This window comes from Carcharodon carcharias, chromosome 34 (assembly GCF_017639515.1).
Source record: "Carcharodon carcharias isolate sCarCar2 chromosome 34, sCarCar2.pri, whole genome shotgun sequence".
In the NCBI taxonomy this organism is placed as follows: domain Eukaryota; kingdom Metazoa; phylum Chordata; class Chondrichthyes; order Lamniformes; family Lamnidae; genus Carcharodon; species Carcharodon carcharias.
The window spans coordinates 21264778-21291995 of NC_054500.1; the positions used below are offsets into that span (position 1 = coordinate 21264778).

The 27218-nt window shown below is 48.6% G+C and overlaps 1 protein-coding gene across 2 annotated transcripts; it reads right to left on the reverse strand.

The window, feature by feature from the left end:
* Nucleotides 1-288: 288 nt before the first annotated feature.
* On the reverse strand, nucleotides 289-26628 carry si:ch211-11n16.2 (zinc finger FYVE domain-containing protein 1). Of its 2 annotated transcripts, none has more exons than XM_041179474.1 (11): nucleotides 26511-26628; nucleotides 19996-20500; nucleotides 17362-17579; nucleotides 16647-16753; nucleotides 15200-15308; nucleotides 13961-14058; nucleotides 12798-12915; nucleotides 9378-9548; nucleotides 7756-7921; nucleotides 2513-2623; nucleotides 289-1656 (listed from the first exon to the last, which is right to left on the reverse strand). In XM_041179474.1, exons 1-11 carry the CDS (start codon nucleotides 26616-26618, stop codon nucleotides 1424-1426), a joined length of 1944 nt encoding a protein of 647 aa, XP_041035408.1. In that variant the 5' UTR covers nucleotides 26619-26628; the 3' UTR covers nucleotides 289-1423. The 2 variants fall into 2 exon arrangements, with proteins under 2 accessions (XP_041035408.1, XP_041035407.1); XM_041179473.1 differs by having other exon boundaries at nucleotides 7741-7921.
* Between the last annotated feature and the right edge of the window lie 590 nt (nucleotides 26629-27218).

The window sequence follows — 27218 nt, forward strand, 5'->3', positions numbered from 1 at the left end:
TGTCTCTCTGTCTCCCTGTCTCCCTGTCTCCCTGTCTCCCTGTCTCCCTGTCTCCCTGTCTCCCTGTCTCTCTGTCTCTCTGTCTCTCTGTCTCTCTGTCTCTCTGTCTCTCTGTCTCTCTGTCTCCCTGTCTCTCTGTCTCCCTGTCTCTCTGTCTCCCTGTCTCTCTGTCTCCCTGTCTCCCTGTCTCCCTGTCTCTCTGTCTCTCTGTCTCCCTGTCTCCCTGTCTCCCTGTCTCTCTGTCTCCCTGTCTCCCTGTCTCCCTGTCTCCCTGTCTCCCTGTCTCCCTGTCTCCCTGTCTCTCTGTCTCCCTGTCTCCCTGTCTCCCTGTCTCTCTGTCTCCCTGTCTCCCTGTCTCTCTGTCTCTCTGTCTCCCTGTCTCCCTGTCTCCCTGTCTCCCTGTCTCCCTGTCTTTGGTTGGAGAGGCCTGTTTTTCCACCATTTCAAATTAGGACACAGCTCCAAACACATCTTTCAAATTTGATTAAAGCTCATCTACCAGAACATGAAAAAAAAAGATTCTGAGCTGCTTTCTACAACGTAGGCATCACTTACATTTTATGGAACCAAGGCGGGTAGATAGAGTTACGATGCAGATCGGTCACCACCTAAATGAATGGTGGATTAGGTTCAAGAGGCTGAAAGGCCTCCTCCTGTTCCTCAATCTGTCTCTTTTGGTTTGTTAGAACCACTGAGTGAACACAAGGTTCTTGTTTTTTTTGCAGGTCAGGGTGTGAAACGTTCCCCTCCCCTCAGACACAGGAACCTGACCGATATTTAACAGCACCTCTATTCGAGTTACCAACCCCTCCAGGGTTTCCCTGGAGTCTCCAGGGGTTGAAGATTAACTTCCAGCGAGTGACCCAGGAGAAAGGTCATGCAGCGTTACAAAGATGATGCACTGTTTCACTTCATCAATCACACACACAAAAAAAATCATTGGTATTGTGAAAAAAGGTAGTTTGACTGAAATTGAGCATCGACCAATCAGGGTGGGAGGAAGGGGGAGCAAGAGTCTGCCCATTTTCCAATTGGTCAATGGGGCAGGAGCGTCATGAAGATGGGAGCCAACAGCAGAAGGGGCTGGGCTGACAGATGGTAAGTCCCATGACAGAACCTCCAGTGATACACTCTGAGTTGGCAACCTCAGACCTGTACCTCAGTGAGTTGGCCATGTTGTCCCATCCGAATTAGGCCGGAGTCACCCACGCCCCCTCACCCAACATACCGCGTTTAATCATGGATACCACTCGGTATTCTGGCAGGGACAAGATGCGAATTGGCCAAGGGGGAAACACGCCTTGCGAAACTCTCCTGGAATCTGAATCCTGCTTGAAGAACGAAGAGATTGTTCGCGGCGTCGCTCTCTCTCCCTCTCACACATGCGAAGCTTCAATGAAAGGGCTGGAAGAGCCGCTAGGCCTCAAAGCTCCCCTTTCTTCTCACTGCAGTCCACACAGACCCTGACTGGATGGTCCCATCCCCGCGAGGGCACAGGCCAGTGTTCCGGGGAGCACTGGCTGCAGAAGCCTAGGCCGCAGGCCCGGCAGTGGTGTTTGCCCATTGTCCCAGAAAAGGGCTTCTCGCAGCGATGACACTTGACGAGTTCGTGATCCGGCACCCAGTAATCAGGCCTTGCCACATCCTTCACAAGTCCTGGAACAGTGGGGAAAAAAAAAAAAACCCCACACCATTAGCCATCTCTCTCTCACACAAACAGGCTGCACCGCGCTCCTCATCCTTGCTGGCGTATGGTTGCCATGGGCACCAGCCTCTCCTATCTTGCAAAACTCATCACTGGTGAGCTTTGTCTAGGAACGTCAGCAGGCTATTCACCAGCAGAAGGCACCACTGTCCTGTTCCTGATCAATGTCCATAAACAGAGCCAGGATAACAGCCAGGAGCCCCCAATTCTCATCCTTGTTTCCAAATCCCTCAATGGCCTTGCCCCTCCCTATCTCTAATCTCCTCCTGGCCTATCTGTGCTCCTCCAATTCTGGCCTCTTGGGTGTTCCTGATTTTAATCGCACCACCATTGACGGCCATGTCCCTAAGCTCTGAAATTCCCTCTCTAAACCTCTCTGCATTCCTCTCTCTTTCTTTAAGACGCTCCTTAAAACCTACCACACTGTCCTGACCTATGTGGCTCCATCTCGATTTATAATGCTCCTGTGAAGCTTTTGGGGAGTATTTTTGAACACGTTTTATAAAATACCTTTAAAGCATCATATACGCAAATATTGTGACTGGCTCAAATTCCCCTAGCAACCAATTTTAAAAAAGACACTTCCCACCACAGAGTTCAGCGGTAGAGAATTTCTGTTCCACAGCCCTGCAGGCAGCCTGGAGATGAACTCACGCAGGTGAGCAACTCCACGGGGAATCTGCTAGTGGCCCCTCCTTCTGCACTCTCCAGGTCAAAGGGGTGCAGCTTAAGACCCTGAGGGGTTGGACCACAGTTTACTAAAGCAGCAGTAACACCACCAGATAACACAGGGTTGGTTGCACGTACCGAGGGGATATTCGACTGCTGAAGTCATGGCATCCAAAGTGCTTTGTGCCACTTCTGTAATCCTGCGAGCCAGTAACCCTTTGCCTTCTCTGGCTGCTTCCAGTTCCTTTCCTGAAAAATCAATGCAGTCAAGTGAAAGGAAGAAATGAGCCCAGGGCTAAGGATCGTTCATTGTCACTGAGGAGCAGTGAAGCCCAGCGTTTATCACCCCTCCTTAACTGCTCTTGCCGAGGTGGTGGTGAGCTGCCTTCAAGTAGTTTGCTAGAGCATTTCAGAGACAGTTAAGAGTCAACCGCATTGCTGTGGGTCTGGAGTCACATGTAGGCCAGACTGGGTAAGGAGGGCAGATTTCCTTCTCTAAAGGGCATTACTGAACCAGACGGGTTTTTAACAACAATCCAACAGTCACCGAGACGAGCTTTTTTATTCCAAAAATTTAAGTTCCTCTGTTGCCATGTTGGGATTTGAACTTGCGTCTCTGAATCATTAGTCCAGACCTCTGGGTTACTAACCCAGTAACATAACCAGCATAACCATGCCTATGGACATAGCCAGTATCTCACACATCAGTGAGCATACCTCACCAGACAACACACAGTCATTTCAATGTTTTCCCACCCACCTCCCTACCGCTCTCTCCACCTTAAATTCTCCTTAAAAACCTCTGACCAAACAATTGGTTAATATCTTGACAATTAACAAGCAAATCGCTAGCACGGACCCCAAGCAGTGAGGATTGTAGACGCGTAGTAAAAGTCATCAGCAAATCTCCCTCCAAGACACACACACACACACACACCACCCCAATTTGGAAATATATCGGCCGTTCCTTCACTGTCGCTGGGTCAAAATCCTGGAACTCCCTCCCTAACAGCACTGTGGGTGTACCTACACCACATGGACTGCAGCGGCTCAAGAAGGCAGCTCACCCCCACCTCCTCAAGGGCAGTCAGAATTGCCTCACTTTCCTTCTCTGAAATGCTCCTGAAAACTAACCTCTTTGACCAAGCTTTTGGTCATCTAACCTAATATCTCCTCATGAGGCTCAGGGTCACACTTTGTTTTATGGTGCTCCTGTGAAATGCCTTGGGATGTTTCATTACATTAAAGATTTTAAATAAATATGAATTATTTAGTGTTGAGTCCCTAGCTGTTTGTTGTATATCTTCATAATTTAGACTGAAATGTGGGAGGCATGATTGAGAAATTTGCAGATGACACAAAAACTGGCTGTGTAGTTGACAGTGAAGAGGATAGCTGTCGATTCCAGAATGATATCAACGGTTTGGTTGAGTGGGTGAGAAGTGGCAAATGGAATTCAATCTGGAAAAGTGAGGGGTAATACATTGGGGGGCGGGGGGGCAAACAAAGCAAGGGAATACTCAATAAATGGGAGGCTTTTAGGGAGGGGTAGGGGAAGTGAGAGGCCTTGGAGTGCATGTCCACAGGTCCCTGAAGGTGGCAGGACAGGTGGATAAGGTGTTCAAGAAAGCATATGGAATGCTATTGGGTGAGGGATTGAATACAAAAGCAGGGATGTAATGATGGAACCATATAAAAAGCTGGTTAGGCCACAGTTGGAATTTTGTGTACTGTTCTGGTCGCTACCTTACAGGGAGGGGAGAGTGTAGAGGAGATTTACAAGAATGTTGCCAGGGCTTGAAAATTGCAGCTACGAGGAAAGATTGGCTAGGCTGGGCTTGTTTCCTCTGAACTGAGGAGTGACCTAACCAAGGTGTACAAGATTATGAGGGGCCTCGATAGAGCAGACAGGGGTGCCCTGCTTCCCTTAGCAGAGAGGTCAATTACCAGGGGGCACAGACTTAGGGTGATTGGTAGAAGGGTTAGAGGGGACATGAGGAAACATTTCTTCACCCAGAGGGTGGTGGGTATTTGGAATTGTCTGTCTGGTTTGATGATGGAGGCAGAAACCCTCAACTCATTTAAAAGGCATCTGGATCTGTACCTAACGTGCTGTAACCTGCAAGGCTACGGACTGGGTGCTGGAAGCTGGGTTTAGAATGGGTGCCTCGTTTTTTTTCCCTTTATGGCCAGCACATACGTGATGGGCTGTAAGGCCTCTTCCTGTGCTGCAGCTTCTCTCTGGTTTTTAAGTTGCCGTTAGCAATAAACATCACCTTTGCCAGTGACCCCCCACACCTCAGGAATGATTAATTCAATAAAAAGTATGGAAGGGTTAAAAGTGGGACACATGCTGATGTGAGGGACAGAGGCAGGGGACAAGGGGCAGACCTTCTGCAAATTTAATTTCTTGCTCTCCTGCACAAGCCCACAATACAGGCTTGCAAAGAGCCAGCACAGGCACGATGGGCAGAATGGCCCCCTTCTGGGCTAGGATAATGAATTTGCTGTGGAGAAAGTTGTGCGTTCAAGGCTCTTCCAGCAACTCAGGAGCCCAGCTCCGGGGGAGAAAAAAACATTTCCTAGAATATAGCTCAGCAGCATTTTAACAAAAAGTATATACAAGCATGTCTCAAGGAAAACTCCAACCCTAATTAATTAGTTTCAAATTGTGCAAACAGTTTTGTTTTTAAACATTCTACAACAACTTTCCTTTTGAGAATGTTCTCACAGTGTTTGACCTTCAGAATCGAGTAAACGAGGGTCCCACTGGTCAAATCCTCTCTCTCCACAAACTGGGCATCTAGCAGAATCCACCAGCCACCAGCTCTTAACCAGCGACACTTGTTAGTGCAGGAGTTTCTCATTAAACTTAATCAATTGATTGGGTCACTTTATCAACGGAAGCATTTACAGGCAAGTCCAGTTCATCAGTTTTGCTCTTCAGCAGGCTGTCAGCAGGATTTGATCAGCCTTGCAGCTTAACAAGCTCAACACTTCGTGTTTTCACAGGGTTTAATCGGACTGAACAAGACAGTGTTACAACACGTCAATCTCCCCTCTGAGAATTTTAAAAGAACGATTTGTGATCAACCTCTATAGCAGTGGCTCACACTCTCAAACTCTGCAGCCAGGCGGGTTCAAGCCCCCACTTGAGACTTGAGCACGAAATCTAGGTGGGCTATGATTCTATCACACTTCCAGTGCCGTATGGAGGGATTGCTGCACTGTCAGAGGTGCCATTTTCCAGGTAGAATGTTAATCCAAGGCTCCATTTGCCCTCTCAAATGGATGTACAAGATTCCATTTTGAAGAGGAGCAGGGGAGTTTTCCCCCCCAGTGTCCTGGCCAATATTTATCCCTCAACCAACACCACCCCACAAAAAAAAATCATCTGGTTGTGATCACGTTGCTGTTTGTGGGATCTTGCTGTGCACGAATTGGCTGCCATATTCCCTACATTCCAACAGTGACTACAGTGTGAGGGGATTCATTTCGGTGGGAAGGACACACAGGGATGATCTAAAGTAAAGGGTCCATTTCTAAAGGAGTTACAGGTGCAGAGTGACCTGCGTGTGCACGTACAAAGGTGACCAATAGGTTGAGAGAGCGGTTAATAAAGCAAACAGTATCCTTGGCTTTATTAACAGGGGCACAGATTACAAGACCAACAGGGTTATGTTAAAGCATTATAACATCGATTCGGCCTCAGGTAGAGTATTGCTTCCTATTCTGAGCGCCACACTTTAGGAAGGAGGTGAAGCTGTTAGAGAGAGCTGAAAATATTCACAAGAACGTTTCCAGGGTTGAGGGACTTTGGTTCTGTGGATAGATTGGAGAAATTGCCACTGTTTTCCTTGGAGAAGAGAAGGTTGAGGGGAGATTTGATAGAGGTGTTCAAAATCATGAAGGATCTGGACAGATGAGAGGGGGAGAAATCGCGAACGAGAGGGCACAGATTTAAGGTAATTGGAAAAAGAAGCAATGGAGACATGAGGAAAAACTTTTTCATGCAGCAAGTGGTTAGGACCTGGAATGCGCTGCCTGAGAGTGTGGTGGAGGCAGGTACAATTGAGGCTTTCAAGGAGGATTTGGATTATCTGAAAAGGAAGAATGTGCAGGGCTACAGGGAGAGGCACTAGGTAAATTGCTTCAGAGAGCCAGTATAGACACGACGGGACAAATGGCCTCCTGTGCTGTAACCATTCTGATTCTTCAAAAGTACTTCATTGGCTGTAAAGTGCTTTGGGATGTCCTGAGGTCATGAAAGGTTGTATATAAATGCAGATATTTTTTTAAAATTATTTTCTCTCATCATGGGTGTTAGTGTGTTAGGTTTATTAGTTGCACTGTTCCTTTTTCCTCATTCTATTGTTGACTAAAACCAATCTAATTCACTGATCTACTGTTTCCAATCAACGTACCTTTGGATACCAATATCATTTACGTTTGATCTCTATTGTGCTGCATTAACTACGTGCATTTAAAACCTCTGTAGACGTACCAAAACTGGCTGACATGCACAGAAACAGGCCTTCCCACTCGTGGTCAAAGGCACAGCCAAAAGGGCGTGACCCAAAAAAAAAATCAGGGAGGCCACAATTGGAGGAGTACCGAGATCTCAGAGGGTTGTTGGTACTTAAGGAGGATGCAGAGAAGGGGGGCTTGGATCAAATTATTGAGCCCGCATTGAAGCGGCTTCACTTCAGGAGCAAGCCTGACTCCTGACGAGTTGGACGGCGGCCTCCAAGAAAGTTTGGTCTCTCCGAGAGGATCAAAGAGTTTCCAATGACCGTAGTTTGGGTTTGGTTCTACCTTTCCTCTGAGAGGAGGCTCCTGTTACCCAGGATGTTGGCATCTGAGGAGATGCCTTGGTTAAATACGGATTTTTTTTTGAAATGGTTTTGACATGGTTCAATTCCTTTTCAAAAAGGAGAGGTTGCAATGATCCTGACAGCTGACCACGTTCACCGAGGGCAAAGTAGGGTGTGATGTGGAGGGGGTGAAAACTGCCCCTCTTGAAGAGTTAATAAAGGTAACTGACAAAAGAAGCCATGGAGACATGAGGAGGAACTTGTTAAAACGCAGCGAGTGGTTAGGATCTGGAATGCGCCACCTGAGAGCGCGATGACAGCAGGTTCAATCGAGGCTTTCAAGGACGGGTTATTATCCGAAAAGGAGAACGTGCAGGGCTACGGGGGAGAAGGTGGGGGGGGGTGACACTAGAGAGCCAGCACAAACATATTGGACCGAATGGCCTCCTTCTGTGCTGTAACTACTCCTGGGATACGCCAGAGGGTGGGTGAGGCACGATGGGCATCGTACCCCCGCTGAACAAAAGCAAACATGAAGCCAGTGACTATTACCTGTGCTGTTCCCACCTGTTCTGAAGCAATCGTCACACACTCTCACAGCAGCGCTACCCCACCCTCGCTCTGTGACAGGCATGCTTTTGCTCGAACAGGCATCGCAGCAACCCTCTCCACAGCAACGACAATGATGTTTGCGGTCTCCGTCCTCAAACGGTTTCTTGCATTGATAGCACTCCTGCGAAGAATTTTTAAAAAAAAAAGATATCAGGCCTCACATTGAGAGGGTGACCAGACTGGAAAACAAGATACAAGCTCTGCCCAAAGGTCTAGAGAGGGCGGGTTTGGATTGGTTCACTCAACTGGCGAGATTTCAGGTCTCGAAACAAAACGAATCATTGGAGCTAGCAAAGCACTGGGTCCTGGTTTTCACCGCTTTCCTATTGACGGCCAGGTTTTCTATCCATGTCTCAAGCTCTAGAATCCCCTCCCTAAGCCTCTCGCCCCTCCTCAAAGCCCATCTCTGGGAGCCACGTGGTCGGACAGGCCAGAGCCAAGGTTTGTCCGACAATCGCTCCCGTCCGGTTTGCTAATGCCACGGGCGCTAGAGAAATGCAAGACGTTGGTGCTGTTGTCTGCCGGCCTTCCCAGTCCCAGCCATTTCAGCAGTAAAATGAGGGAGCAGTGCAGAGGGTAAACCATGGCACCATCACCCACCATCACCCCCCCCCCAACCCATCCCCACCGCAGGTTGGGTGGAGGGCAAACAGTGGGTCATTTGCCCACCGCAGGGAGAGGGTGGGCTGTCACTCAGAAACACCTCATCCTCCAGCATCTGAACAAAACCAAGACCGGCCACATTTCTCCAGAGAAGCTGAGTGGCTTGGATCCAGAGCACAAGCGTTTATCGCATGGTGATTACAAATGAGGAAGGCCATTCAGCCCCATGTAGTCCTTCCATTTACAAAGAGTCAGAGACCTCCCCCTCCTCCCCATTGAAGTTTCCTTTTATTTTGAAATTCATTCTTAGGATGCAGGCATCTGTGGCAAGGCTGACATTTATTGCCCACTGTACCCTCTTGCCCCTTGAGCAGGTAGTGAGCCTTCTTCATGAGTCTCTTTAGCATCTCCAAGTTGGTCATTCTTTTAGATTCCGAGTGTGGCAGCTCCAATGAAATTTTCACTAACGCTAGGGTACAAAGGAACAAAAAGACTTGCATTTATATAGTGCCTTCTAAAACCACAGGGACGCCCCAAAGATTTAATGTTGGAAACGCAGAGGCCAATTTGTGCACAGCAAGCTCCCACAGACAGCGATGCGCTATTGACCCGATAATCTGATGTTGGTTGAGGGATAAATATCGGCCAGGACACCAGGGACAACTCCCCAGCTCTTTTTCGAAATACTGCCACGGGATCTTTGCCGAAGGGGCGCTCAGGGCCCCATTCGAAAGTCTCATCCGCATGATGGCGCCTCCGACAGTGCAGCATTCCCTCAGTACTGCACTGGGAGTGTCAGCCAGGATTTGGCAGTGAATTCTCTGGAGTGGGGGCTTGAACTCTCAACTATCTGACTCCGAGGCGAGAGACACTAGTTTTGCTTTGCCACCCATTACATCCTGCCTGAAATCCAGGTTGATAACAACAATTACTACTAAAGGTATTTTTTTTTTTAAAAACAGGGGGTAACTCACGGTGATCTGGGAGTTGGGCCTCCAGTATTCTGGAGCCACTTGGTCCGTTAACCAGGCCGTGATTGCCTTGGTTGGGCCTGTACTGTACTCGGTGACTGACTGGATCATATAGTTCACACCGTCCAGGACCCACTGAGCTCCATTACTATTGTCCTTCAGGAACGCCTCATTCTGAAATATATAAAAAAAAAGACTTGCATTTCAATAGCGCCTTCTACAACCCCAGGACATCCAAAATGCTTTATATCCAGAGTGCTTCTGAAGTCTAGTCACTGTTGTAGGAAACATGGCAGCCAATTTGCGCACAGCAAGCTCCCACAAATAGCAATATGATCATGATTGCGACTGCACAATCTGTTGTTCGTGATGTTGATTGAGGGATAAATATTGGATCACGATACCAGGGAGAATTCTCCTGTTCTTCTTTGAAATAGTGTTGTGCAATCTTTTTTTTTTTTACATCCACCCGAGGGGACAGATGGGTCCTGGGTTCAACGTCTCATCCGAAAGATGGCATCGCCAACAGTGCAGCACTCCCTCAGCGCTGCAGCCTAGATTTCTGCTCAAGTCTCGAGTGGGACTTGAACCCACAACCTTGTGACACAGGTAAGGGAATAAATCCATATGCGAATCATCATTTACAGCCCATCGTACAGAACACATTCATGTAATCACTCCCTAAGACAGGATCTCCGGTTTGGAGTTCAGAGTCACATGTGCTGTGGATAAAGGGGTACCGGTGGATGTGCTCTACTTAGATTTCCAGAAGGCATTTGATAAGGTGCCACATCAAAGATTATTGCAGAAAATAAAAGCTTATGGTATGGGGGTAACATGTCGGCATGGATGGAAGATTGGCTAACTAATAGGAAATGGAGTTGGCATAAATGGGTCTTTTCCTGCTTGGCAGGATGTGACGAGTGGTGTGTCACAGGGATCAGCGCTGGGGTCTCAACTTTTTACAGTTTATATGAATGACTTGGATGAAGGGACTGAGGGAATGGTGGCTAAATTTGCAGATGACACAAAGATAGGTAGGAAAGTAAGTTATGAAGAAGACATAAGGAGGCTACAAAGGGACATAGATAGGTTAAGTGAGTGGGCAGAGATCTGTCAAATGGTGTTATATTCTCTGGAGTGGGGATTTGAACTCTCGGCCATAATATAACATTATAATGTGGGAAAATGTGAAATTGCTTATTTTGGCAGGAAGAATGAAAAAAGAAACGTCTGAGTAGTGAGAGATTGAAAGTTCAGAGATGCAGAGGGATCTGGGTGTCCTAGTGCATGAATCACAGAAGGTTAGTGTGCAGGTACAGAAAGTAATTAGGAAAGCTAATAGAATGTTATAGTTTATTGTGAGGGGAATTGATTACAAAAATAGGGAGGTTATGCTTCAGTTATACAGGACACTAGTGAGACCACATCTGGAGTACTGTGTATAGTATTGGTCTCCTTATTTAAGGAAGGATGTAAATGTGTTAGAAACAGTTCAGAGAAGGTTTACTAGACTAATACCTGGAATGGGTGGGTTGTTTTAGGAGGAAAGGCTGGACAGGTTAGGCTTGTATCCACTGGAGATTAGAAGAGTGAGAGGCGACTTGATTGAAACCTTTAAGATCCCGAGGGGTCTTGACAGGGTGGAGATGGAGAGGATGTTTCCTCTTGTGGGAGAATCTAGGACCAGGGGTCACTGTTTAAAAATAAGGGGTCGCTCATTTAAGGCAGAGATGAGGAGAATTTTTTTTCTCTCTCAGGAGTTGAGAGTCTTTGGAACTCTCTTCCTCAAAAGGCTGTGGAAGCAGAGTCTTTGAATATTTTGGGGGCAGAACTAGATAGATTTTTGATTAACAAGGGGGTGAAAGGTTATCAGGGGGTAGGCAGGAATGTGGGGTTGAGGTTACATTCAGATCAGCCATGGCCTTATTGAATGGTGGAGCAGGGTCGAGGGGCTGAGTGGCCAACTCCTGCTGCTCATTCATATCTTGAAGAAATCAAATTCACTTTTCATTATCCAAGATCCCAGGTATTTTTCCTGTGGATTATGTGCCACGATTCTGTCCGTTTATTCCCCAAGGGCTACAAAAAGCAATTATATAGCCCCTTATTATCTTTCACACTCCCCCCATCTCTATCGCTCTCCCCATCTTCATCTTTGTCACCATAGGCTCTCAAAAATGGTTTGACATCAATTACTCAAAAGGCGCAGTTGACTTTACAGGAGAGACAAATAGAGAAAAAGAGCGAGAGAGGGGAGAGGGAGGGAGGGATCGTGCTCGTGAGCGAGAGAGAGCGCGAGCAGAGCGAGAGCGAGAACGAGAGAGGAGGTAGAAAGAAAAAAAAGGAGTGAGAGTTGCTTATGTGTCATAAATCTTGTCTCTCTCTCTCTCTCAGGTCCACAGCATAAAAACAGCATCAGAATTTCAGTACAGATAGTTTAATGTCTCCTCCATGTCTGTCACCTGACTCCCTTGTGAACACGCGGAGTGCTTGTCAGATTCTAGTTGCCTCGGGTTGTTCACAGACAGTTAGACACTTGTTCAGGCGATTCTCACACTCCTTTCCCCGCTCTGCTGCCCACAGCCTGTCAGAAGCCATCAGTGTCCAGAAAACGGCCCCTGACAGATGGCCTCAGGCTGGAAAGCTGTTTACAACCCGTGTCTCTCTCACTCACTCACTTACTTGCTGTGTGACCGAGTCTCAGGACAGTTAACACATCCACTGTACCGTGATGAAAGGGAAGATAACACAGGGGGACACAATTCATGCAACACCAAAACTAACATCAGACTTCCATGGCTAAACGAACGACCCCAGGAGCCGGTGTAAGACGCCATATTATTTGGCTCTCGAATTAGGGTTAGAATCATCAAATAGTCTCCTGCTGTAACCATTCAGCCCATCATATCTATGTCAACTCTCTGCAAGAGCAACTCACCTAATCCCACTCACCTGCCTTCTCTCCTTAGCCCTGCAAAATTTTTCTCAATATAATGAATGCTCTTATTCCCTTTTGAAAGCCTCAATTGAACCTGCCTCCACCTCACTCTCAGGCAGTGCATTCCAGGCCCTACCCACTCGCTGCACAAGAGGGATGCCCCCTCATGTCGCCATTGCGTCTTTTGCCAATTACCTTAAAATCAGGGCCCTCTGGTTGGATGAGCTCCTGGAGGGCTGATCACATGACCTCCCGCCCACCAGCAGCCCTGCCCCCACACTCCTGCCACTGGCCCCATGACACATCAATCTTCATAGGCACCGCCCCCTACGCTAATCAATCTCCCCCCACCCCACCCCCACTCCAAATTTTCAACATTTTTAATCACTAATAACGTTTTGAGATTTTCTTCCCCTCCTCACAGCCGTATTGATCTTAAACTCCCAGAGAGCCCACGGCAATAACCCAAATTGCATACTCACCCCCAGCCACACGTGCTTTAATTCAGGACGCACAGCTGACCCCTCTGGGTCTTGGTTGCCGATCCAGTACTGTCTGCTACGATAGATAATCCCGCAGTTCGGACATTCCAGAACATACCTAAGTAGCAAATTAAAAACACATCAGAGCATAAGCGAGGCCACACGATGCCGATGGTTTGGTTTTTAGACCTTCGTTTCTCTTTCCTCTCCATTTTCCATTAATATAGATTTTTTTTTAAAAAAAAGATCCGAGCACTGGGACGAAGCCTTAATGTTGGTGGGCAACAGGTTAAGGATTGGATGGAGTCTGGGCAGCAGAGGAGGTGCAGCTGGATCTAACAGTTAAGGACACTATTCAGGCTTTGGGAAATCATGAAGGCTGGAGGTGGTGAGAAATTCCACCGTCTACAGAGAGAAGGTTAGTGTTAATGTTAATAAATACGGGCTCCGAAGAAGTGATACGGATCTGAAACGTTAACCCTGTTTCTCTCTCCACAGATGCGGCCAGACCTGCTGAGTTTTTCCAGCATTTTCCGTTTTTAATTGCAGATTTCCAGCATCTGCAGTATTTTTGCTTTTGTCTTAATAAATATGGAGTTTAATGCTGCGGTGACAAAAGCTTGCATTCGTATAGCGCCCTTCATCACAAGCTGTTCCAAAGCACTTTACAGTCAACGAAGCATGCTTAAGTGCAGTCACTGTTGTAACCTAGGGGAATGGGCCAGCCGATTTGTGCACAGCAAGCTCCCACAAAACCTCATGGTGACAAATGCTTTTTGTTTTTAAAAATGTGACAGAGGGTGAAATATTGAATAGGACACTGGGATAGAGCTCCCCTCACCCACTTCAAATTGTGGCCATGGGACCCTTTACCTGAAAAGGGCAGGTGAGGCCCTCAGTTTACCAATTCCCCCAACAGTGCGGCACTCCCTCAGCACTGTGCACGGGAGGGAGATTGGACGGGAGAGGGGATTTTAGATTCAGGAAGAACTAGCGGGGGAATTTCGAGGACGAGCAGGGCTGCGAAAGGAATTGGGGGAAATGCTAGCGTCACCTCTTCCTTCTGTACAACAGGGCAGCGAATCAGCTGGGACCCCTGCTCTCCACCTCTATCAGTGCAGCCGACTTTACCTTCATCGGGGAGGATCACAGAGCCCACTCACCCTGACCAGGCATAAGTTGCAATTCCGAGCCACTTGCTGTCAGTCGATGCAGAGGTTTTGGGGTTAACAGCTACCTCCCAGCCACGTTCATAGCACACCTGGATCAGTTCAAAGAGATGGTTCAGAATTCAGCAGTGCCACCCCTTCCCCCACCTCCCCCCTCCCTGCCACACCACAGGCTTAGACTCCACACACTGGGAACATAGGAGCAGGAGGAGGCCATTCAGCCCCTCAAGCCTGCTCTGCCATTCAACAAGATCATGACTGATCTGGTTGTGGTCTCAAACGCACTGTGATGCCTGCCTGTCCACTGCTTCCACCAACTTTTACGCCCAAGGAGCAGAATTGTTGTCCAGAGACTCATGGGAGAACAGAAGACCGGGAAAATACATCTGCTTCCACTACCTTCCTGCATAAAAAACTAACCATCCTGACTTGGAAATGTATCGGCCGTTCCTTCACTGTCGCTGAGTCAAAATCCTGGAACTCCCTCCCTAACAGCACTGTGGGTGTACCTACACCACATGGACAAAATCCTGGAACTCCCTCCCTAACAGCACTGTGGGTGTACCTACACCACATGGACTGCAGTGGTTCAAGAAGGCAGCTCACCACCACCTTCTCAAGGGCAACTCGGGATGGGCAATAAATGCTGGACCCAGCCAGTGACACCCACAATCCATAAAATGAATTAAAAATTCTCCCCGTATGACCTCTGACCCTTTGGCTCAATTGGTGTCCCTCTGGTTACTGACCCTCCTGCCACCAGAAACTGCTTGGTCTCATTTACTCTATCAAAACCCCTCAAATCTCCCCTGACCTTCTCTGCTCTCAGTAGCACAGTGGTAACATTGCTAGCCAGAGGCCCAGGTCAATGTTCTGGAGTCAGGGGTTCAAATCCCATCACACCAGCTGGTGGAATTTAAATTCAATTAATAAAATCTGGAATTGAAAGCTAGTCTCGGTAATGGTGACAATAAAACAATCATCAATTGTCATAAAAACCCATCTGGTTCACTAATGCCCCTTTAGGAAAGGAAATCTGCCGTCCTTACCCAGTCTGGCCTACGTGTGACTCCAGACCCACAGCAATGTGGTTGACTCTTAACTGCCCTCTGAAATGGCCGAGCACGACACTCAGTTCAAGGGCAATTAGGGATGGGCAACAAATGCTGGCCTTGCCAGGGACACCCACACCCCATGTAAGAATAAAAAAAGTGCCTTCAGGAGCAGACTTACCCTGCAGATCAGCACCTTATTGTTGTACTGGTGTGTGTAGCGACACCGGCTGCTTGCGTGGTGTGGGATGTCGTCCTTGATGTGGTTCATGTTCCTCGTACAGTGAGCTCTTCAATTAGAAATAAAGGAACAACTACATTTACTCTCCTGGTTACACTCCACACCCCATTTACCTCAGCACTGCTCTCTGGTTTACTGTCCGCTTCATGTTGTGTTGGGTACAGGGGAAACTTAGGGGGATATTGTCAAGACTGGAGAATTTTAGCGATGAGGAAGGGGTTGGGTAGGCTGGGGTTGTTCTCTTTGGAACTGAGGGGAGATTTAATTGAGGTGCATAAAATTATGAGGGGCCTGGGTGGAGTGGATAGGGAGGACCGGTTTCTCTTAACACAGAGGTCACTAACCAGGGGGCAGAGATTTTAAAGCAATTGGTAGAAGGATTACAGGGGACTGGAGGAGAAGTATTTTCATCTAGGAGTGGGTAGGGGCCTGAAAGGATGGTAGAGGCAGAAATCCTCAACATATTTTAACAAACACTTCGATTTGCACTTAGGGTGCTGTAACCTACGGGGCTACAAAGGGGGATTTGGCCGCCTCAGAGCCGATGGGCCAAATGGCCTCCTCCTGTGCTGGACATTTTCCTATGGGGCAGCCAGGATTCAGGAGGAATCGGCAAAGCAGCAGCAACAGCAGCATCGTTCGCCCTGGTCACTCGATAAATCCCAGAGCAGAATTGTGGGCAAGATTGGCAGAGATTTTCCACTAAGCCCAATCCCCCCCTTTACCCAACTCGCTCCCTCTGGGGGCATATTAACTGGAGACACTCTGTAAAATGGACAATATCGAGTTGGAATTAAACATCCCAACAAATGTCTGTTCGCCTCCTCAATGAATAATCGAGGGATGGCGACACACACGGTGCAGGGATGAAGATAAGCAGAATAAAGAGCAGGCTCAAGGGGCCGAATGGCCTCCTCCTGCTCCTATTTCATAAGTTTCCCACATTCGTAAAGATAATGAACTGCAGAGATAAAGTCTATTTAACTCTCGTGAATCTTGCTGAAAAGGAGAGACATATTGCTGAAGCTTTTTGTCTTGCATCAGCAGGACAAACACAAGAATTCCAAATTTCAAACACTCACAACAATTTATACTACACGAGAAAAGAGGTGCTGATTGGTTGGCAAGTCAACTCTGATTGGCTGAGCAATTGCCATGGAGGAAGCAACCGGGGAGGCTGCTCTGTGTCAGATATTGGGGGATGTGACGTGATATGATCCAGAGCTTGTCCAAGGTTTGCCCCAGTGACTCCTGCCCCATGTCTGGAGTGTGGAAAGCAGAGGCTTTGCTGAAAAGGCCGGGAGCTCTCTAACGAGGCAGTTTGACGGAACAAATGGAACCCTCCAGCAGCACCCCCCCACCCTCCAATTTGAGGACCTTAACTCACCCGCAGCTGAGGCAGACATTGGAGCAGCTGAAATATTCATCAGGGAAGAAAGAGCTGGTGGCAAATCGGTTGTCTGTTATCTCCCCATTGAATCTCATGCTTAGAGCCTGGGGAAGAAACAGGGAGAAACGGGTCTCAGATAGAAAGAACTTGCATTTATATAGCGTCTTTCACAACCTTACTTGCTCTACAGCCAATTAAGTACGTTTTTTTGAAGTATAGTCCCTGTTATAATGTAGGAAACGCAGCAGCCAACTGCTGCACAGCAAGATCCCACAAACAGCAAACAATAATGAACAGATTATTGTGTTTCTTCAATGATATCATTTGAGCTGTTTGAGGGATAAATATTGGTCCCAGGACCTAGGGGTGGTGGTGCCATCTCTGCTCTTCCTCAGAGCAATCACTAAGGCACCTTTTACACCTGATCTGAAAGATGGTCACCTCAGACAGTGCAGCACTCCCCCAATACTGCTCTGGGAGGATCAGCTGAGATTTTGAGTGGGTCTCGAACCCACAACCTTCAGGCTCGATGACGTTCAGCCAATGTTTCCACCCGGACCATTCGTTGTGCATCATGTAAATCCCCCAGCACAGGAGGCCATTCAGCCCATCGTGCTTGCGTGGACTCTGGTGGAGCTGCCCTATTGGCCCCCACCTTCCACACCCCCCACTCACCCACCTCCCTCCCTCCCTCCCTGCCTGCCAGCGTTACCTTCAACACATTGTAGACGATAGCGGGTGGTCTCCGGGAGCGGGTTGATGTGTTGCTTGCCCGTCTGCGCACCACCTCCAAGAACCCATTAAAGTCGGTGGGCGGCATTGTGGTTCTCGTACCAACGTACTCGACGGAGTTGAAGGCTTCGGTGCTTAAACCCAGCTGGTGGAACCTCTTCTGGAGCAGTTGCTCTGCACTTCCTGGGGTCTGGGAGTCTAGGGGGGAAGGGGTCAACACAGCAGCTAAACTCCTGGTCAAAGTGATTCTGTACATCGTAGGTTTTAAATAATTCATTCACAGGACAACACTTAACATCTATCACCTGTCCCCAATCGTGCTGGGGGTGAGCCACACATGCTTGACCACCAGGGGCCATTTCAGATCATATTTAAGTAACCACCACATTGCTGTGGGTCTGGAGTGACATGTAGGCCAGACCAGGTAAGGAGGGCAGATTTCCTTCCCCTAAAGACAACGATCTATAATTTCACGGTCATCACCGAGACTAGATTTTATTAATTGAATTTAAATTCCACCAGCCGTGGTGGGACTTGAACCTGTGTCCCTCTGGATCACTAGCCTAGTGACATTACCACTAGGCCAACCCCCCCTAACAGTTTATACTGGACAGATTCGAATCTCAGCCAACTCCCTCCAAATAGGATTAAGCTCCAGATTAAGGCCGAGTTTTATTTCGGAAGGAGGTGAATGGGGTGCCAGCTGACTCTGGGATACTAGTCTCGGTTTTGGGAAACTGGCACTAGTGCTCATATTTCCAAGGCTCTGGCTGTGTGGGCCGCACATTATATTCTATGGAGCCTCAGGAAGCCACAAACAGGCCCCGATTTTAAAAGGGGGGGCGGGTTTAGTGGGGAGGGGTCCAGCCACAGAGCACGAGCCCAAAAACACAGGGAAAACCCAGGCCGGGCTGGGCCGGGGAGCTGAACGGCTGGAGCTTTATTTCCACAAACCTTTCCCAACTCACAGTGAGGCTTAGTCAGGCCCACTACCAGGGTGAGTGGGGTGGGGTGGGGGGGGGGGGGGGAGCACCGGAGGCTGTAGCCAGGGACCCAGCTAAGTGGCGAGAGGCGGGTTGGGGCATTTGGGAAGGGGTGGGAGGCAAGGGAGCTCCAAGGCTTCCTGTTGAGGCCTGGAGGAGGGCGAGGGGAGGTGCAGAGGTCAAAGGGCGTTGGTGAGGGTAACCGCTCCTGGCCTTTCAATGACCCCTCTCAGATATAAAAGTTACCCTGCCCGAGCCTCTTCCAGCCCTAAGCCCCCTCTCAGCAGGTCTGACCTTGGAGACGGAAGGAGACTTCACCCGAGGCCCTCAATGAAGGTTACAGTGGGGTCCCGATGTCTCCCTTCCTGCTGGAAGGAGGTTAAGACTGGGACACAGAGGGGTCAAAGGTGTCCTCATTTCAACTGCGCCCTGCCCACTCTCCCTCTCCCACAGCGGGAGTATAAAATCCCATTCGTTTGCAGAAATCGCCAATTGTAGCTGCAGGATTTCCAGTGGCGAATCATTCACCAAGGGAGGCAGGAGCCATCATTTCTCAAAACTCTAAACTCAAACAAGACAAACCAAATGAGTGAGAAATATTAGCGGAAACAGGACTGAGCGTTGAGGGAACAAAAGCAAGACAAAAAATGCTGGAAAAACTCAGCAGGTCTGACAGCATCTGTGGAGAGAGAGACAGAGTTAACGTTTCGAGTCCGTATGACTCTTAAGAATCTGAAGAACAGTCATATGGACTCGAAACGCTAACTCTTGTCTGTGTCTCCACAGATGCTGTCAGACCTGCTGAGTTTACCCAGCATTTTTTGTTTTTGTTTCAGAGGATAGGGAGCAGCTGTTCCCCTTAGTTGGAGGGTCAGTCACGAGGGGGCATAAATTCAAGGTGAGGGGCAGGAGGTTTAGGGGGGATGTGAGGAAAAACCTTTTACCCAGAGGGTGGTGAGGGTCTGGAATGCGCTGCCTGGGAGGGTGATGGAGGTGGGTTGCTTCACATCCTTTAAAAAGTACCTGGATGAGCACTTGTCACGTCATAACATTCAAGGCTATGGGCCAAGTGCTGGTAAATGGGATTAGGTAGGTAGGTCAGGTGTTTCTCACGTGTTGGTGCAGACTCGATGGGCCGAAGGGCCTCTTCTGCACTGTGTGATTCTGTGATTTCCAGCGTCCGCAGTATTCTGCCTTTATCTGAGCGTTGAGGGACCGGACAGGGGTGGCTGAAGGTTGTAGGTAACAGCTTCCCACTCCCCAAGGTTATGGTATTGGGTAGATTCACAGTAAAGCTCCCTCGACATCGTCCCAACACTGGGATGACCAAAGCTGTCATCAGTGGCCCAACTACTGCAGGGGAGATATTTATATCGACTACCAGCCCTGGGGAGTGAGAGTTAGCGTCAAACTAGGGGTAAATATGCACCTGCTGGATTAAGCCAAAGGGATTTGGGCTGTCAGGTTTCACATAGAAATGCCCTCCCTCCCCCACCCATACAGTCAGCTGATCACCTGAGCTCAACTTCATGTTCTCTCACAGGTCAGTGTCTAACTACCCCCCCCCCCCCACCCCCACCCATCGCCATCAGGTAAACCCACCCCCACCCCCGCGCCCCTCCAGCACTCACCGCAGCCCAGTAGCTTGGTGTTGGAGGTCTCGTGGAAGATGATGAGCGCAGGCCCCAGGCTGGACAGGGGCACTTCCAGGCCGCAGCGGTCAGACATGGCCTTCAGCTCGCCGGTGAAGTGCTTGAGGTAGGCCTGGGAGGCGTTGCCCAGGAAACGGAAGAGGTCGTTGTGCAGCCGCTCGGCTCGGGTCCGGTAGACCACCACGTCGGAGACGGCCAGCACCTTCAGCAGCAGCCGCATCCGTTGGTTCTGCTTGCTGGTGGCGCCCAGCAGGCCTTCAGTGTCCAGCAGGATGAGGGACAGTGAGGGGTCAAAGGCCGCCCACACCCCCACGGTGCAAGAGTCCTGGGTCTCCGAGGTGTGGAACACCTCATGGCCATCGAAGAAGGTGGCGTTTAAAGTGTGAGACTTCCCATCCCCCGTGTTGCCGAAAATGGAGAGAACTTTGACGGCCTTGTTGCCTGGTATTCCCAGTTTCTCCAGGAAGTGTTCCTCCTCCGTCACCTTTCAAACAAGAAGGCACATTAACCCTTTCACGGCGGCTAGCACTCCGAAGGTTCAAACCCAGAGCCTGCAGCACAGAAAATCCAGCCTGACACTCTCCTGCAGTCCCGAGGGAGTGCTGCACTGCCGGAGGTGCTGTCTTTTGAAAGTAAACATTCAGCTAAAGCACCATTTGCCCTCTCAGGTCAGCATAAAAGATCCCAGAGCTCTACTTCGAAGCAGAGCAAGGCAATTCCTGCTCCAACCCACCCCCCAATTGCTCTGGCCAATATTTATTTTTTAAAACCAACATCCCCAAAACAGATTTTCTGCTCATTATGGCATTGTTGTTTGTGGGATCTTACTGTGCGCAAATCGGCTGCTACATTTCTTACGTCACAAGAGTGACTGTGCTTCATCAGCTGCAAGCTGGTGTGAAATGTGAATATTTTCACTATAGTTTATCCTGATGTGTAGCATTTCCTTGTTTGTGAAACCAATGTAGAGCTTTCAAAAAAAAAAAAATCCCCACCAAAAATACATCTCAGCACTTAGTAAACTAGCCTGGCGTCAGGGATGGTGTGGTTTAGCATTAGTTAATCAATTAGAATGATTAATCCTTAAACAGAGAGTGAGAAACTATTTCTGCTGGCAGGAGAGTCCAGGATTACGGGACATTGTCAAAAAATTGCAGTCAGACCTTTCAGGAGTGAAGTTAGGAAATACTTCTACACTTTGAATCCCCCACCATCAACATCCTGGGGGTTACCATTGACCAGAAACTGAACTGGACCAGCCATATCAATACTGTGGCTATAAGAGGAGGTCAGAGGCTGGGAATCCTGCAGCGAGTAACTCACCTCCTGACTCCCCAAAGCCTGTCCACCATCTACAAGGCACAAGTCAGGAGTGTGATGGAATACTCCCCACTTACCTGGATGAGTGCAGCTCCCACAACACTCAAGAAGCTCGACACCACCCAGGACAAAGCTTGATTGGCACCCCATCCACAAACATTCACTCCCTCCACCACCGATGCCCAGTAGCAGCAGCGTGTGTACCATCTACAAGATGCACTGCAGGAACTCACCAAGGCTCCTTCGACAGCACCTTCCAAACCCACGACCACTACCATCTAGAAGGCCAAGGGCAGCAGATAGATGGGAACACCACCGTCTGGAAGTTCCCCACCAAGCCCCTCACCATCCCAACTTGGAAATATATCGGCCGTTCCTTCACTGTCGGTGGGTCAAAATCCTGGAACTCCCTCCCTAACAGCACTGTGGGTGTACCTACACCACATGGACTGCAGCGGTTCAAGAAGGCAGCTCACCACCACCTTCTCAAAGGGCAGTTAGGGATGGGAAATAAATGCTGGGCCCAGCCAGCAAAGCCCACATCCCATGAATGAATAAAAAAACTCAAACGAGTGGTTGGGTTTGGAGAACTCTTCTGCAAATGGCTATCAATGCTCCATCAGTTATTGATTTTAAAGCAGAGTTTTTTGGACTTTGGTTACCCAGAGGTATTAAAGGGATATGGGGCAAAGGTGGGTATGTGGAGTCAGGTCACAGATCAGCCATGATCTCATTGATTGGCAGAACAAGCTCGAGGTCCTGAATGGCCTCCTTCTGCTTCTACGTTCCCCTCAAATCACAACAGTTGTCCCCCTTTTAAAAAATGAGCCCAAACATTCCAAATTCTAGTAATTCCTTTACAAATGAGAAATTTTCTTTTACGAGCTTCACAGTACAGCCTGCCGCTCTCCGTCAGTCACAACAGGCCTCAAACCTTCCTGTGTGCTCCCGCTCTGGAGAGGCGCTCAACGTGGGAACATCTCCGTGGAAAAGAGACAGGCAGCCAGAGCAAAAACCCCACCCCCGCCATTAACCGCACTTGCCTGGACCTCTTAACACCCAGGCCCAGAGCAGTCAGGCAAGGGCAGCATTAAATACAATAGAGCAGCAGCACTTGCAGTGATATACTTCATGCGTGACTTATGTACAACATACGTCATCTACATGGGTGTGGTATTCCCATGTTGCTAAAGAAAAACACACACGTTTTGTCACTGGGCATCTCCGCTGCTGAAAAGTTGCATTTAATTCTGACCATTTTAATGTGGAATAATAATCTCAAATTGCCTCTCACCATCAGGGGCTTCAACTGGTGCTAGAATTACATCTGATTGTGTTCTGGAGTTAGGACGCAGTCTACTGCTCAATGCAGTTCAGGCTGCTTTTCACTGGGGATGTTAGGGCCCATCTACCTGTCCTTGGTACTGCAGCAGCTCACCAACTGCTCCCTCGACAGCACCTTCCAAACCCACGACCACTGCCATCTAGAAGGAGAAGGGCAGCAGATACATGGGGACACCACCACCTGGAAGCAGCATTTCACTTGCACTTCCCTGAATTTAGTCTACTCCATTCGCTGCTCCCAATGCGGTTTCCTCTACATTGGAGAGACCAAACGCAGACTGGGCGACCGCTTTGCAGAACACCTTCAGTCTGTCCGCAAGCATGACCCAGACCTCTCTGTCACTTGCCATTTCAACACTCCACCCTGCTCTCTTGCTCACATGTCCATCCTTGGCCTGCTGCATTGTTCCAGTGAAGCTCAACTCAAACTGGAGGAACAGCACCTCATCTTCCAACTAGGCACTTTACAGCCTTCCGGACTGAATATTGAGTTCAACAATTTTAGATCATGAACTCTCTCCCCCATCCCCACCCCCTTTCCGATCCCCCCCTTTTTTTCCAATAATTTATATATATTTTACTTTTCCCACCTATTTCCATTATTTTTAAATGTATTTCCATCCATTGTTTTATCTCTACCTTTTAGCCTTTTTCAATCCCTTCCCCCCACCCCACCACCACTAGGGCTATCTGTGGTCTCCTCTACATTGGAGAGACCAAACGTAAACTGGGCGACCGCTTTGCAGAACACCTGCGGTCTGTCCGCAAGAATGACCCAAACCTCCCTGTCGCTTGCCATTTTAACACTCCACCCTGCTCTCTTGCCCACATGTCTGTCCTTGGCTTGCTGCATTGTTCCAGTGAAGCCCAACGCAAACTGGAGGAACAACACCTCATCTTCCGACTAGGGACTTTACAGCCTTCCGGACTGAATATTGAATTCAACAACTTTAGGTCGTGAGTCCCCTCCCCCATCCCCACCCCCTTTCTGTTTCCCCCTTCTTTTTTTTTTTCCCCAATAAATTATAAAGATTTTCCTTTTCCCACCTATTTCCATTATATAAAATAAAAAAAAAATAATAAAAAAAAAAACCCACTAGAGCTATACCTTGAGTGCCCTACCATCCATTCTTAATTAGCACATTCGTTTAGATAATATCACCAACTTTAACTTTAACACCTATGTGTTCTATTGTACTATTGTTGTTGACATCTTTTGATGATCTGCTTCTATCACTGCTTGTTTGTCGCTACAACCACACCAACCCCCTCCACCTCTCTGTCTCTCTATCTCTCCGCCCCCCACACACACACCTTAAACCAGCTTATATTTCAGCTCTTTCCTGGACTCGAACTCAAGTTCTGTCGAAGGGTCATGAGGACTCGAAACGTCAACTCTTTTCTTCTCCGCCGATGCTGCCAGACCTGCTGAGTTTTTCCAGGTAATTCTGTTTTTGTTTTGGATTTCCAGCATCCGCAGTTTTTTTGTTTTTATTTCTATCTGTACCTTGTTTGTCCTGCTTTCTACCCTTAATGTCACCATTAGCACATTTCTTAGCTATTATCACCACCATCAACATCTCTTTGTCCTTTTGTCTATGACATCTTTTGGTTATCTCCACCTATCAATGGCCCTCTATCCAGCTCTACTTGTCCCACCCCCCACCCCACCCCACCCCCCAACTCCCTTAAACCAGCTTATATTTTACCTCTTTTCTATTTTTCCTTAGTACTGTTGAAGAATCATACAAACTCGAAATGTTAACTGTGTTCCTCTCCGCAGATGCTGTCAGACCTGCTGAGTTTTTCCAGGTATTTTTGTTTTTGTTTTGGATTTCCTGCATCCGCAGTTTTTTGCTTTTACCACCTGAAAGTTCCCTCCAACCCACTCACCATCATGACTTGGAAATATATCGGCTGTTCCTTCACTGTCGCTGGGTCAAAATCCTGGAACTCCCTGCCTAACAGCACTGTGGGTGTACCCAAACCACATGGACTGCAGCGGTTCAAGGAGGCAGCTCACCCCCACCTTCTCAAGGGCAACTAGGGATGGGCAATAAATGCTGGCCCAGCCAGTGAAGCCCACATCCCACAATCAGAGACAAAAAAGAGGTGGGAAATTCTAATGCCCTGGAGAGGAGAAATACAGAGCCTCGTCACACTTGTAATTGCCTCTTTCTGGCCCACAGGATAGGCAGCTTCCTTCATTTTCTAGCCCGTGCACCATCAGGGCCTTCCTTTCAAGAGGTCCCCAAACTGTGCTCTGATCTCTTTTTGGAGATTAGCCATGGGGGGGTGGTGGGGGTGTAGGGTATCTTGCCTCCTTCATCACCAGAACACTGCGGGTTGTGACAATAGAAGTAACCCCTCATCCTGCAAGTCCAGCCCAGATTAGATTGAGATCCAGTAGAGCAGGATTTATGTAAATAATGCTCCTGAAATGCAGTTACTGCTGTTCTGCAGCTAAGCATAAAGATAGGCTTGCAATTACATAGCATCTTTCACCACTACAGGATGTCCAGAAGTGAATCACAGACTTTACACCTTTGCAACAAAGCCACTATTGAAATGTAGGAAACACAGCAGCCAATTGGCACACAGCAAGCTCCCACAAACAGCAATGTGATACATGGCCAGATCGGGTTGAGGGGTAAATACCATTGCAGATACTGGGAGGGCTCCCCTGCTCTTCTTCAAAAAAGTGACTTTGGGGTCTTTTATATCCACTGAGGTTTCAGACAGGTGACATCCCATCTTCAAGGCAGCACCTCGTGACAGTGCAGCACTCCCTCAGTCTGCACAGGGAGTATTAGTCAGATTCTGTTCTCAAATCGATGGAGGAGGGGGCTGGGACTTGAACCCACGACCTTCTGACTCATAGGCAGGAATGTTCCTATAAAGTGGTGTTGAGGTAGAGGATCAGCCATGATTTAATAGAATGGCGGAGCAGGTTTGACGGGCTGAATGGCCTACTCCTGCTCCTGTGTTCCTATGAGAGCTATTCAGAGCCAGGGCTGCCACTCTTAGCTGGCTGCTCAATAATTAACCTGTGCATTTACACAGAGGCCTTTCATTTCGAGAGTTATGGATTCTGCAGGTGATTTCCACAACACCCCCCCTCCCCCGCTAATCCGTCCAGAGTTACCCTGTTCACCCCTTAACACAGTTAGCAACGTACAACAGCCTTAAAAAAAAATTTCACTGCAGATAAAACATCTCCTTTAAACAGCACAGGCCCTTTAAGAAATAATGAATTTACATAGCGCCTTTCACAACCCCGGGGCCTTACAGCCATTGTGGTGTGTGATCGCTGTTGTGGTGGAAGAGGCCGAACTGGCGCACAGCAAGCTCCCACAAACAGAAACGTGATGATAATCTGGCTGAGGGCTAAATATTAACCGGGCAGTGGCAAATACAATTTTTTAAAAAATCTTACAGAAATTGGGAAGTATCAAAAGACTTGGCGTGTCGCAGATGGTTTTTAGGACCAATTTTCCGTGCGGTTAAGGCCTGGGAAACCAGTGCAAATGTGTAGCCAATTCTCGAAACCCCCCCCCCCCCCCCCCCACCAACCCAAAGTCAGGCTGGATACAAAGTATCGATGAAAACAATCAGATTGTTACATTGTGGCCAGGGGACAATTGTTACTGTAACAAACGAGAGAATGTATCTCCTGAAGAATTCTCATTCCCATTAAATACCGCGATCGCTGGTCAGTTTCACGCAGGGCGGATGTAGATTTCAGGTCACTGCAGCAGGAATCAGCGGCCCCGTCAGTTGCACCCTCTGGTTCCTCGGTCAACAAAAATTTGCTTTCGAATTAAATTTACCTGTAAGGTTTCGTTCTCATCGACCAGCAGGAAACTTTTGCTGCTGCTCTCTCCCGTCTGAGTGTTGATGTGCAGCTCTCCCATCTCTCTCAGCAGCGACGAGGACATTTTTATCTGCCCCCCCCCCCCCCCGCAACCCTTGCTTGTTGTTTTATAAAAATATACGGCCTTTCAAGCTGTGTTCACTCACCTTCCTCCACTCCCCCCCCCCCCCAAACAACAACACCACCACCACCCCACACAAAAAGCTTCGGAGGCAGCTGGTTAATCCGCAGGGTCAGCCAGCACTTGCTCCAGCCCTGTTCCCCCCAGTACAGTACAGTACACAGTACAGTACATACACAGGCAGGCTGCCCCACCTTGTCATATGACAAGACTATCCTGCTCCGCTGTCTCTTCTGGGCTGAACTCCCTCCAGGGTTCAAACGCCCGCGAGTGAATCCGCGCCGAGAAAATTGCTCAGCTGGTGCCTAACCCAGCACATTTTTTTTTTTATTATTATTTTTGTTTTTAAACTCGGTTCACGTTGGGAGTCCTGAGATGATCTGGCAAGCACCCAGCCCAGTGGCGGCGGCGGCGAGGAAAGACTTGCATTTATATAGCGCCTCTCCGCCAGCGGCTGAGCGGGTGTACCCGCAGCACGGGGGGAGGGGGGGGGGGGTACGGCGCGGCGGCTCCAGAAGGCAGCTCGTCACCACCTTCTCCAAG

Coding starts and splice junctions, on each gene's coding strand:
- si:ch211-11n16.2 (XM_041179473.1), bottom strand. CDS start 26,618: ATGTCCTCGTCGCTGCTGAGAGAGATGGGAGAGCTGCACATCAACACT. Junction 16,754..17,361: donor TCGTCTACAATGTGTTGAAG/GTAACGCTGGCA, acceptor TTTCTTCCCCAG/GCTCTAAGCATGAGATTCAA. Junction 12,916..13,960: donor GCAACTTATGCCTGGTCAGG/GTGAGTGGGCTC, acceptor TTTGCTACTTAG/GTATGTTCTGGAATGTCCGA.